This window comes from Schistocerca nitens, chromosome 4 (assembly GCF_023898315.1).
Source record: "Schistocerca nitens isolate TAMUIC-IGC-003100 chromosome 4, iqSchNite1.1, whole genome shotgun sequence".
In the NCBI taxonomy this organism is placed as follows: Eukaryota; Metazoa; Arthropoda; class Insecta; order Orthoptera; family Acrididae; genus Schistocerca; species Schistocerca nitens.
The window spans coordinates 710,566,860-710,579,524 of NC_064617.1; the positions used below are offsets into that span (position 1 = coordinate 710,566,860).

Genomic DNA, 12,665 nt, shown 5'->3' on the forward strand with positions numbered 1-12,665 from the left:
CGGCTACATCATTTACAGTAGACAGTAGTTGCACATCCAAGTCCTATTTTTTCAGCCAGTACATCAACACCAAGGACAATAAACGAAGAAATAAATAAAAGTAGGCAACCCTCTACAAGATGAGTAGGAAAAACAGTTCTATAATACATGAAATGTATTTGCAGTTGTGAATATGAACAACTATCAGCTGTGTAAAGGAATAACAACAATGAAAATTTGTGCCGGACTGAGACTTGAACCCAACTTTCCTGCTTATTGTGAATGGTTGCCTTAACTATTAAGCTATCTGAGCATGGATCACATCCAAACCCAAAGTTCCATATGTCATCAACCCTGTGTGTACAACATGCACTCATACATCCATTACGTATATTCCCGTACAGAGGAGACATTTTAATTGAAAGTCACTTGCCTGGTGTCAGCAGGTAAATATTATATTGCAGTGCCTGTGGTGTTCAGAAGTACAATGCATGTTTTTTAGCCATGCATGCATGTCCAAAGGAACAGGCACTGTGGCAGCTACAGCCATTACGAAATGTATTCACAATTGCAAACATGGACAACCATCATTGTTCTCAGTCCATTATATAGCTGATGTTTGTTTGAGATCAAATATCTGCAACTGGGCAGCCAGATGACAAAAGACACAGGTGGGCAGATGTGGACAAACAGTTGACCTAGGGGCAGTTAGGCAGCCTATGCAAAAGTGCTGAATTGTCCAAGTGCATGCAGGCAGGGGTGGCCATGTAGCCTGCATATGCATAGAATGTATGCAACAGGACCACCTGGTGGGTAATCTATACTCACTGCACCTGCCTGAGGGATGGCCACAAGTATACAAACCTGTACCCTCTGGGGCAGCTATGTTGATAAACACAGATGACTGGCTCTTTTTATCAGTTAATGGTAGAATATATTAAGAAATTTATTAAACATAAACATTAAATTTGCTCATATAATCTGCATAATGCTTACATACATACTTTTGAAAGTATTGGAACATGGATGATATTCTCTATAAGGAATTATACTATCAGCAATAAAGTTTGGAAAATAGAAAAGATGTAATGAAATAAACTGCCTGATATTTAGATATGACTTTGCAATAATCTCTAAAAATCTCCTAGCTGAATTAGTATAAATGAATCTCTGGAAGTTAATACCACAGGAAAAGACTTAGGGATCTCAGTGATAGAAATAGAATTCACTGGTAATGTCAAAGATATACAACAATTTTTATTTTAGATATCAGCATAATAGAAAAGGATACATAGGGTGGGAAAAAAAGGAAGAAGAAGAAGAAGAAGAGAAATGCCCCATATGAAAAGATTCATGAAATGCTAACTGTGCACAGAACTTCATACCCAACCATATTTGCAACAAAAAGTGTGTCTAAAAATGCAAAAATTGGTAGACCTATACAACACCACAGTGACTGTGAAATGCTTGTTGGTAACAAACAACAGCACTCAGTGATAAATTAGATAAAGCAGAGACATTAGAAGGAAGATTTAGGAAGAGAATATGAAATCAATTAGTTACCACAGCTATAAAATTTAAAAATAGTGGCAAAATATAAAAAAAAACATAAAAACACAGTAGGGATAATACACAGAATACAATTTTTTTTAGATATTCATACTTGTGAGTGACAGTCTTAGAAAGATAACAGATTAGTACCTACAGAACAATAAGACAGTGCTAAATGGGTTCTTGAAATTAAAATAAAAAAGAAACACTTTTAAATGGGAAGAAATAACAAAAATATAGGGTTAAAGAAGAAAGTGTTATAAATGCAATTCCCTAATAGAATGGATATTTAGATCAAATGTCTCAAAAGAGAGGGAACTGAAATATTGTGACATGATTACACAAAACTGGAGGAAAAGGAAACAACAGAAAGAAATGAAATTTACATGTTATTCTCAAATATCTTTAATATAAAGAAATAAAAACAATTACAAACAGTGGAAAGTCCATGACTGAATAATAACAATACAGAAAGGATAGATTGCTACTCTCCACATTCACACAACAACTCATATACATATGTCCACTGTGTCAGGGCACTCAGACACGATTATGATTGTATCTGTACCTGATGGGAACAGCAGTCTGATAGTGGGTGTATGGAAGAGGCATCGGATGGGGAGAGTGAGGGATGGCAGGAGAGAAGTGTGGGAAGATGCCAGTGCTCCAGCTATAAAATTCTCCTGGACTGCAGTCCTAAATTCCTGAATCTCATCTCCCAGATGGAAACACTTGCCCTCCAGAATCTAGAGCAGCATGCATGATGTCACCTCAAGAAACTGTCCAGTCGCATCACCTTCTACCACTATCCACCACACCACAAGAGCCTCCATCAAACTTCCCCTGCATCCCCAAAAGCCACCAAATCCCACCATGTAGACCTGCTACATTTAACATACCCTCAGAAACTGCCTCCCATCACCCTTTAGAACCCAGAACCTAAACAGACCCATAAAACAGTCATGAATCTCTCCTCAAAAAGCCTCAGTTCCACAGAAGTATTAGTCCATTCCAAACACATTATCTTTCATTGCACTCCCAAATTCAGTTGTGCTGGGCTTGTTAAAGACCTTCTCTCTATCTTCTGCCATCTACAGCAGAGACATTTTTCATCACTGTTATAGACTCAATCCGAAACCAATATTGAGTCCTGCCTGACTCAACTTACTCCTCCATTCAACCATCACTCATCTCTGCTGCCCCCAAATCACTCCATGTTAACTTTCCAGAATTTTATAACCTTTAACCCTGCTTCACAGTAATTCTCAAAATACCTCAACATGGAAACTAACCTCACATCTGCAGAAAGGACTACAACTCACCATCTAAAACTGATGCCTGAATTATATTCCTACCTGCCAACAAAGAATCCACCACTGTGCCTATGAATCACAGGAATTACCAGCTGTCAGGTACATCCACATACAAGCCCTACCACAGTAGCCCCCTTTCTGAAATCCAGCAGGTTCTCCAGTCCCTCCTCAAATCCTTAGGTTCATTCCAAAACGTCTCCCTTAAGTCTCTCTCTCTCTCTCTCTCTCTCTCTCTCTGTCTCTCATCCCCACCACTCCCCACATCCTTATCTCCTACATGCTTCTTAAATTTCATAAACCCAACAACCACCCAGAATGCACCATTGTCCCCCAAGGAGAGAATCTCTGCCCTGTGGACCAACACCTTCAGCTAAACTGTAAGCTACTCTCATTTGTAAAAGACATCAACCATTTCCTTCAATGACTCTGCACACTTCCTGTTCCTTTACCTATTTAGTGCCATGTTTGTTACTGTTGATGCAACCTCCCTCTACATCTACACTAACATCCTCAGTCAACATCTAGCCTTTATTGAGTACTGCCTTTTCCAATGCCTGACTGACTTCAAACCTACACATCCTTCCTGGTCACCTATAATTATTTCTCTTTTAAAGCCATGACCTAGGACTGGCCTGGTACAGCAATTGGCACCCACATGGCACTGTCCTATGCTAACCTATTCATGGGCCATCTGGAAGAACCTTTACTAACCACCCAGAATACCAAATTCTCACTTGGTTGGGATTCATTGGTGTCATTTCATGATCTGAACAGAGGGTGAGGACACATTATTCACATTCCTCCAGAAGCTCGATATTTTCTCCCCAATTTGCTTCACCTGGTTCCCCTCAGCCCAACTAGTTACTTTCTTCAGTGTTGACCTCCACCTTGAGGATGGCTACCTCTGTCGACAACAAACCTACCAACCATGAACTTGAATCTATACTTCCACTTTGATAGCTGCCACCCATTCCATACCAAGAAGTCTGTTCCATATAGGTTAGCCATCCATAGTCATTGCATCTGCAGTGGTAAGTAGTTCCTCTCCAGATATTCCAAGGATCTCATTGACACCTTCACAACCTAAATTATCCTCACAGCCCTGTCCACAAACATATCTCCCATGCCTTGCCTCACCAGTCCCCTGCTACCCTTCACATATCAACTGTCCAGCCACAAAGTAACATTTCTCTTGTGACACAGCACTACAAAGGACTGGAGCAACTGAACCACATGCTCCACCAGGATTGTGCCCTGAAATTAGAAATATCCTCTGCACTATCCTCCCTACCCCTGTCATAGTGGTATTCCGCTGCCCTCCCAGGGTATGAATATCACTGTCAATTCCTGCTCCACTCCTGCTCCAAGCCTCATGCCTCATGGCATACATGCCTGCAATACACTCAGATGCAAGACCTGCTCCATACATCCTCCCACTAGCACCTATTACAGTCCTGTCACTGACATCTCCTACCCCATTACAGGCAGGCCCACCTGTGCAAGCAGCCACTTGATTTATCATCTATCAAGCATGACAACTAAAAAGCAGTTGGCACACATGAATGGGCACCACAAAACTGTGACTAAGGGACAGCTGGATCACACAGTTGTTAAACATGCCTCACAACATGATGTGCTTCAGTTTTATGACTGATTCACAGCCTGTGCCATCTTTATACTTCCAATCAACACCAAATTTTCTAAATTGTGTAGGCAGGAAATCTCTGTACAACATATCCTTCATTTCCATAACCCTCGTGGCCTCGACATTCATTAGTCCCTGTGATCTACCTGTCTATAATCCTCCCTGTTCCCATTCCAGTACTACGCGTACCTTCTATGCTGCCAGCACATCTAAACAGTTCTTTCCTCTACTCCTCTTTCTTAAGCCTCTAGATGCTGTATGTAGCAGCCATATCCTGTCCCTACCACATGCTTCCACAGATAGCACCAGAATCTTCCCCAACCATTATGTTGCTAACCCTCTCCCTCCCCATCCACCTCTCTTCCTTATTCCCAGTACCCAGCCATGCTACATTGCTGCTAAGATCAGACACAGCTACAATTGTAGTCAGGCCTTAGCACCAGAGAGAGTGGTCGTGTGTGTGAGTTGTTGTCCATAAATTTCCTACTTCTCAAAGAAGGAACTAGTTTGAAAGCTGATAATTTCTAGCTTTCTGTTTCACTGTGCCTGTCTGTGACTCAATGCTTCTTCTGTGTGTTGAGTAGCAATTTATTCTTCCACATTGTTGTGAAAACCATAACAATAGCATCAACAACTATACTGTAAAACATTCCATTAGTTTAAATTCAAAAGTAATCCATAATAAGTCATTACTCACCTACTGCCATCCACACTACAAATCGTACCCAGGTAAGTGAAGGAAGATTCACCATGAGAGCAATGTTGAAGAAAATACTCAGTGATGGTATTATAGGAACGTAGGGCACCTTGAAACGCAGACCTAATGTATTTTGTTGATGAGAGCCCATAACCAAAACACCTGTAACAGTAATAAGATATCATATACAGTGTTTTGAAATGACAACTATGCAAGGCTCTGGGAGGATTTGGAACTTTTGAGGAAGGTGGGAGTGTATGGTTTTGGTGAGATAGGATTTAGGTATTAGTTCCTGGGAAGAGTGCAGGCTTTTTAAAGAGGGATTGTTGATCATCTTAAAGTATACTCTTGGTATCTTTATGGCAAATTCTATAAATAAAGGTATCAAAGACCTGGTAAAGAAGCTCCCTTGAACACTCCTCTGAGCCAAGCAGCTCTCTGGCAGACCTTTTGTGGAACTTTAAGGAGATGATATGCTCTTATTTCTCTTGATTAATATTGGAAAGATCTTTGGAAACTTAAATTAAAAATTTAAAACTAATATAACAAACTATATTTAGACAGACAGAAATATGATATCTGTTAACTGCTGAAACTTCAAACACAACAACAATTTCAAATAGTGAAAGACAGGTTGCTCTGCTGTTTGATGAAAAAGTAACCAACAAACTTTTGTATTAAATACAAGCTTAGTTTAAAGTTAGTTGTTTGCTGTTAAATAAAACATTGCACAGGTCATAATTCAGCCCTTCTTGTAACAAAGCTGATGAATTTCTTCCAGCTGTTATGCTTTTCTTCTCCCAGAAATTATTACAATTTCTTTGTCCAAATTTTGTGATGTCATCTAAAGATCTCAAATATTGACCCAGGGCCTAGTCAACTTAACTTTATTATCTACTACATTCCTATGGTTATCAGGAGTTAATGAGCCAGCTAAGTTGCCTAAAAACTGTGCTAAGTACAAAACGTCAGTAATTTCAGTTTTTGTTGTGATTGTTCATATTTAAGTATAAACCTGATTACTAATTTCCTGATAAAGTAGACAAGAAAGATGTATAAATAACAATGTATCCCTCCAGTCAAAGACGAAAATGTTTTAGCAACATTTACATTTGCACTCACTTAATTACAGAGTAATTAGCTTACTTAGTAAAAACATTGTTACTGAAATAAAATCCCATATTTTTTCAAACCAGCTAGTGTGATTTAATAGAAATGATTTTTGTGTCTAAAAGTCTTTTTTAAAACAAAATTTCCCTCATATTCAGTTACTCAAAGTGTAAATCTTTAATTATAATTTATGAAAATTCAGAAAACAACAATATCTAAATTCAGTCATACTTATTACAAACCTATACAAGAGGCAGGTTGGAAGCCATTTTAAATCAGTCTGCAATGAGTTTGAATGGAGCAAGACCTAAGTCCAATGATATGTGGAAATGTCCTGCAGACAATGCATAGTAATATAAATTGTAGGTCAGAAATGTTCTAGAATTCATCTAGATTTCATGTCCAGGAGTTTATTCAGAAACCCAATGAGGGTTTTAAATGTATATTGGGTAGTGAATGTGTAATTAGTATCATAGACTATGTCAAACTTCAGTAATGCTAACTGTAAAAATAGGGTCAGACTGTGAACTGTGTTATTCACAACAACGATTACTGTGCACATTATTTAAGTATTAATATGACTGTTAGATTTCGAGGACAGTAATATGAGAGCTTTATACAATGACTGAACTCAAGGCTTTTCACACATACTCACAACTAACAAATTTGAGGTGCTGTCTCCCAATGAAACTGAAACTGAGTCAGTGAGACACACTTCACCTACTGGGGCACTTGCTGTGTCCTGTGTCCAGTGAAAGAAAGCACAAGAGGGTAGGGTCTGTTAACTGTCAGCAATTCAAGTGAACAACATCACCATAAGTACTCAGTATGTATGCCTGGACACTTCATTCTCAATGTTAAAGAGACTTATCCAGCCATTGAGAAAACAAGTTGCAACAAACAGTAGGTTGTGGACACTTAGTAAAAAATGATGTACATTGTCTGACCGCTGAGGTCATACTTGGATCATTCTAGTGACTGGCAGAGATGGCTGAGAACACCAGCCTCTTCATATTTCTAGGAAGCTAACAGTCTGTTGTATCGTATCCAGAACTGATTGTGACCCCTGGTTCTGAGTCAATTGGTTGGTTTCAAACAGAGTCTTTGAAGATTCTGTGACATGTTAGGCTGCTGCTACTTGCTAGCCTTGCACTATTGTCCTCCTAAGTGGGTCAGTGGTAAACTTTACATGCAAGACTGATACCCAGGCAGCTGACTCTGTGTGGAATACACACCAGAGGTTTTTAGATTAAGTGTACCTCCACCCAGTCGATATAGTGAGAGCTGTATGAGAACCCAAAATGGTGTTAGTGTAAAGTCCAAAGTATGTGCTGTAAAGCTGGAACTATTAAAAGCCTTTTGGTCAACTATTTAACCGGGTTTTGAAGTGCCCCTAAAAAGACAATGGAACTCATGTAATACCAGAAAATGGGCTAAAACCTGAAAGTGATAGCAGTGAGTTACTTTTGGTGAATTGAAATGTATACCAAAAGGGGAAGCTGATAAGAAATGTAAGTGATACGTTCACCAACTGTAAGCAAGAAACTCAAATCCTTCAGGATATACACTCCTGGAAATGGAAAAAAGAACACATTGACACCGGTGTGTCAGACCCACCATACTTGCTCCGGACACTGCGAGAGGGCTGTACAAGCAATGATCACACGCACGGCACAGCGGACACACCAGGAACCGTGGTGTTGGCCGTCGAATGGCGCTAGCTGCGCAGCATTTGTGCACCGCCGCCGTCAGTGTCAGCCAGTTTGCCGTGGCATATGGAGCTCCATCGCAGTCTTTAACACTGGTAGCATGCCGCGACAGCGTGGACGTGAACCGTATGTGCAGTTGACGGACTTTGAGTGAGGGCGTATAGTGGGCATGCGGGAGGCCGGGTGGACGTACCGCCAAATTGCTCAACACGTGGGGCGTGAGGTCTCCACAGTACATCGATGTTGTCGCCAGTGGTCGGTGGAAGGTGCACGTGCCCGTCGACCTGGGACCGGACCGCAGCGACGCACGGATGCACGCCAAGACCGTAGGATCCTACGCAGTGCCGTAGGGGACCGCACCGCCACTTCCCAGCAAATTAGGGACACTGTTGCTCCTGGGGTATCGGCGAGGACCATTCACAACTGTCTCCATGAAGCTGGGCTACGGTCCCGCACACCGTTAGGCCATCTTCCGCTCACGCCCCAACATCGTGCAGCCCGCCTCCAGTGGTGTCGCGACAGGCGTGAATGGAGGGACGAATGGAGATGTGTCGTCTTCAGCGATGAGAGTCGCTTCTGCCTTGGTGCCAATGATGGTCGTATGCGTGTTTGGTGCCATGCAGGTGAGCTCCACAATCAGGACTGCATACGACCGAGGCACACAGGGCCAACACCCAGCATCATGGTGTGGGGAGCGATCTCCTACACTGGCCGTACACCACTGGTGATCATCGAGGGGACACTGAATAGTGCACGGTACATCCAAACCGTCATCGAACCCATCGTTCTACCATTCCTAGACCGGCAAGGGAACTTGCTGTTCCAACAGGACAATGCACGTCCGCATGTATCCCGTGCCACCCAACGTGCTCTAGAAGGTGTAAGTCAACTACCCTGGCCAGCAAGATCTCCGGATCTGTCCCCCATTGAGCATGTTTGGGACTGGATGAAGCGTCGTCTCACGCGGTCTGCACGTCCAGCACGAACGCTGGTCCAACTGAGGCACCAGCTGGAAATGGCATGGCAAGCCATTCCACAGGACTACATCCAGCATCTCTACGATCGTCTCCATGGGAGAATAGCAGCCTGCATTGCTGCGAAAGGTGGATATACACTGTACTAGTGCCGACATTGTGCATGCTCTGTTGCCTGTGTCTATGTGCCTGTGGTTCTGTCAGTGTGATCATGTGATGTATCTGACCCCAGGAATGTGTCAATAAAGTTTCCCCTTCCTGGGACAATGAATTCACGGTGTTCTTATTTCAATTTCCAGGAGTGTATACTGAAGTTGCTTACAAATCCCCAAATGTAACAGAAAACAGTAGCCCTACAGAAAACCTGAGGTAGCTAGTAAATGTATTGTTCATTCACACCATCATCATTAGAGGAGACTTCAATCATCCAACAAACAATCCAATACTAAATGATTTCGTCAAAAATTACCTAGAAAAGAGATCTAAGAAGAAAGCTCATGATGAAATTATATTGGAACTATTATCAACAATAGACTTGATCTCTTTGAGGACATTCATGTTCAATTGTTTCAGTGATGAATGATTGCCAAAGTACGAAGGGCAACTAAAATATGTAGAAAGAGTTACATGTTCAGTCAACTAGATAAAAAGGCAACATTGTCATAACTCGAGGTGGAACTTGTAAATTGCTTGCACTGCAGGTTTTGTTGAGAAGGTGCACAATCTAATAATAATAAGTCACACATGACCACACAAGATGTTGTTTAAGAGGTTCAAATGAGCCAAGATTTTGTACATGATTTTTACTTGAGAATTTAAAAATTCACAGAGTTTCTGAAAACTATAATAATTCCAATCTTTAACAAGAGTGTGTACGTAGGCTGGACTCACAGGTACAGAAAATACAATCTATGAGTTTCTTTTCTTGAAGGCCAGTAAAGCTATAATAGATGTAATGAAAGACTAAGACAATGCTGAGTGTGTTCTCCGAAACCCATGGAACTATACAATATGAATATGCACTGGTAAGACAGACGATAACAAAATGTATTATCAAGGAGTTCTCTGATGATCTTATGTTGCAGTTTGGCATAAAATACCTCTCAAAGGAGTAAGACTCACCTCTGCATCACATCAATGCTCCAACTCATTCATCACAGTTAGTCCAGTTTTTCATGGTAAAAAAATGGAATTCCATTTGTATGTCAAGCTCCTTGCTCTACAGACACGTCTCCTGGACACATTTCTAGTTTTCAAACTAAAAATGACCCCACAAGGGTTCAGTTTTAGGACTAGAGAGGAGATAATGCAGAATGTGGTTTTAGACATGAAGGTCTTTCCAAGGGACAACTTTCAAAATGGTTTCCCACTGTCGACAGAAATTTAGGGCAAATGTATGGTGTTCCAAGTGGCCTAGTTTGAATGAGATCTCACATTTAGGATTTTTATGGTTATCCTTAATCACTTCAGATAATGCCAAGATGGTTAATTTGAAAAGGACACAGCTAATTTCTTCCACATACTGTCCAATCTGTACATCTAACCCATCTCTGGTTGCCTCATCACTGACTATGTGTTAAATCCTAGTATCTCTTCCTTCCTTCATGAATTAGAGTTCTAACCTGTCATCAAAATTTTTTTCTGGCTAATAATGAGGTACACTGTGTGATCAAATGGTTCCACACACTTCTTAGTGGACATTTGTATGAGGTGTGTCCACCATTCTTCACCTTTATAACAGCTTTAACTCTGCTGGGAACACTTTCAGTGAGGTGTCTGAATGTTTGTGGAAGAATACAAGCCCATTTTTCCTCAAGAGCTGGAATGAGAGAAAGTAGTGATGTTGGCCCCTAGGATCCAGAGTAAAGTCAACATTCCAACTCATCCCAAAGGTGGGGTTCAGGTTGGGACTCAGAGAAGGTCAGTTTAGTTCAGGAATGTTATTGTCCACAAAGCATTATCTCACAGATATTGATTTATGACTGGGTGCACTTCATGCTGATGCAATCATCATCTCATAAATATTGCTCTACTGTACACAGTACACACTGCTATAATATGTGTTCATATCCTTCCTCATCTAGCATTTTCTTAAGTGCAATCTACATCTACATCCATATCACTCCTCTGCAAGTCACACCCAAGTGTCTGGCAGAGGGGACCACATCCTAACCAAGAAAATCTCCCCTCTACTGCAACACATTTCCTCCCACGAGATTGTCACAGGGTATAGCATGATTCAGCACTCATGTCATTTGTGTCCAGTCATCTGCTATCCAGTGGTGTTACTCTTTATGCCATCTCAAATCTGCTTAGCACTGACTACAGATATGTGTGGCAAGAGCAGCTGCACAACTATTCCATTTATTCCCTGCTCACAGTCATTGTGCTAGCCAGACTGCTGGTAGCATTTTGGAACTTTTCAAGGATTCCTCTGGCTGATCTCATTCGAGTTTTTTACAACTACCCTCTACAATGCTTGACAGTCCATGTCTGCCAGTACATGAGGTCTGCTTGGTCTTCATTCAGCTGTGGTTTGTACCTTTGTGTTGCCACTTCACAGTCACATCACCAACAGTCGATATGGGATCTTTACAAGTGTTGAAATGTCCCTGGTGGATTTAATACCCAGATGACATCCAATGACTAGTTCATGTCCAAAGCCTCTGAGTTCCCCTGACTGACCCAGTCTGCTGTTATTGGTTCTCTGCTGATTATACAATACTCCCCAACTCCTTTTATACTGCTGGGTCTGCCTCTCATGACATCTGGTGGCTAGTTCTTCATTACATGGGAGGGTCTTGATACTTTCGATCAATTAGTATACAGTGTGCAATGAGTGTGGCAGAGACAAAGATGAATGGAAAGCTTAGTCGACAACACAGTAATCTAGTACATCTAACAGGAAAAAGATCAGATTCTCATTTTCAACTTCAAGTTGAGCACACATGGCTCACAGGTCTTACAAATTTGTAAATACTGTGTGATACATGATAGATTGTTCCACTCCAATAGAAATATCAGTTTTCATACACGTACTAAATTTAAAGTAGAAGGCTTCAGCTGTGGCAAGTATACTGACATTGCTATGTATAGAGAGTGTACTTGTCATTTAAAAACTGTGCAGTGTAGTATACAAGACATGCAACTCACATCCACAGAGGCAGAAAAACAAGAAGGAAGTCATCAGAACAGCCCACCAAACTCCTGCACGAAGCTCATTCTCACAAAGCTGAACTTGCACAGCAAATGCTACACTGAGGCAAATGAATACAAAGATTGCTCCTGACACAGCACTGCCTGGGGAACAGCCACCGACCAATGGCCTCATCCAATTGAAACTGGATTTAAGGTGCCCTGCTGACACCAGCTCCAACATCTGAAACAGAGAGATTGATATTCTACCAACATAGGACAAAAGTAATTGAGTACATACTGTATATTTTAGAAAGAATCAGAACTTGATACCTTCATAAAACTACTGCACATTGTTCAATTCTGGCAGCTTCCACTACATAAAAGGAGAAGAAAGTGCAGCACTGACAAAGTAGAAGTGCCAAGTAGTGAACATACACTAAAAAGTTAAGTTTTATCCTTCAAACATATGTACATATGTATTTTGTAACAGGATAGTGTCAATGTTGAGCATACAAATACACCTAAGATGGCTACTGTGAGTGAGTGAGT

General features: G+C 41.1%; 1 protein-coding gene across 2 annotated transcripts in view; it reads right to left on the bottom strand.

Annotated features, from left to right (window-relative positions):
- LOC126251487 (cationic amino acid transporter 4) overlaps positions 1-12,665 on the bottom strand; it is a 217,610-nt gene that overhangs the window by 16,687 nt on the left and 188,258 nt on the right. For both annotated transcript variants that reach the window (XM_049951942.1, XM_049951943.1), the window contains 2 exons: positions 12,132-12,357; positions 5,186-5,347 (listed from right to left, as the gene is read on the bottom strand). In XM_049951942.1, the coding sequence (XP_049807899.1) occupies positions 5,186-5,347; positions 12,132-12,357 (388 nt within the window). The remainder of the gene's footprint in view (positions 1-5,185; positions 5,348-12,131; positions 12,358-12,665) is intronic.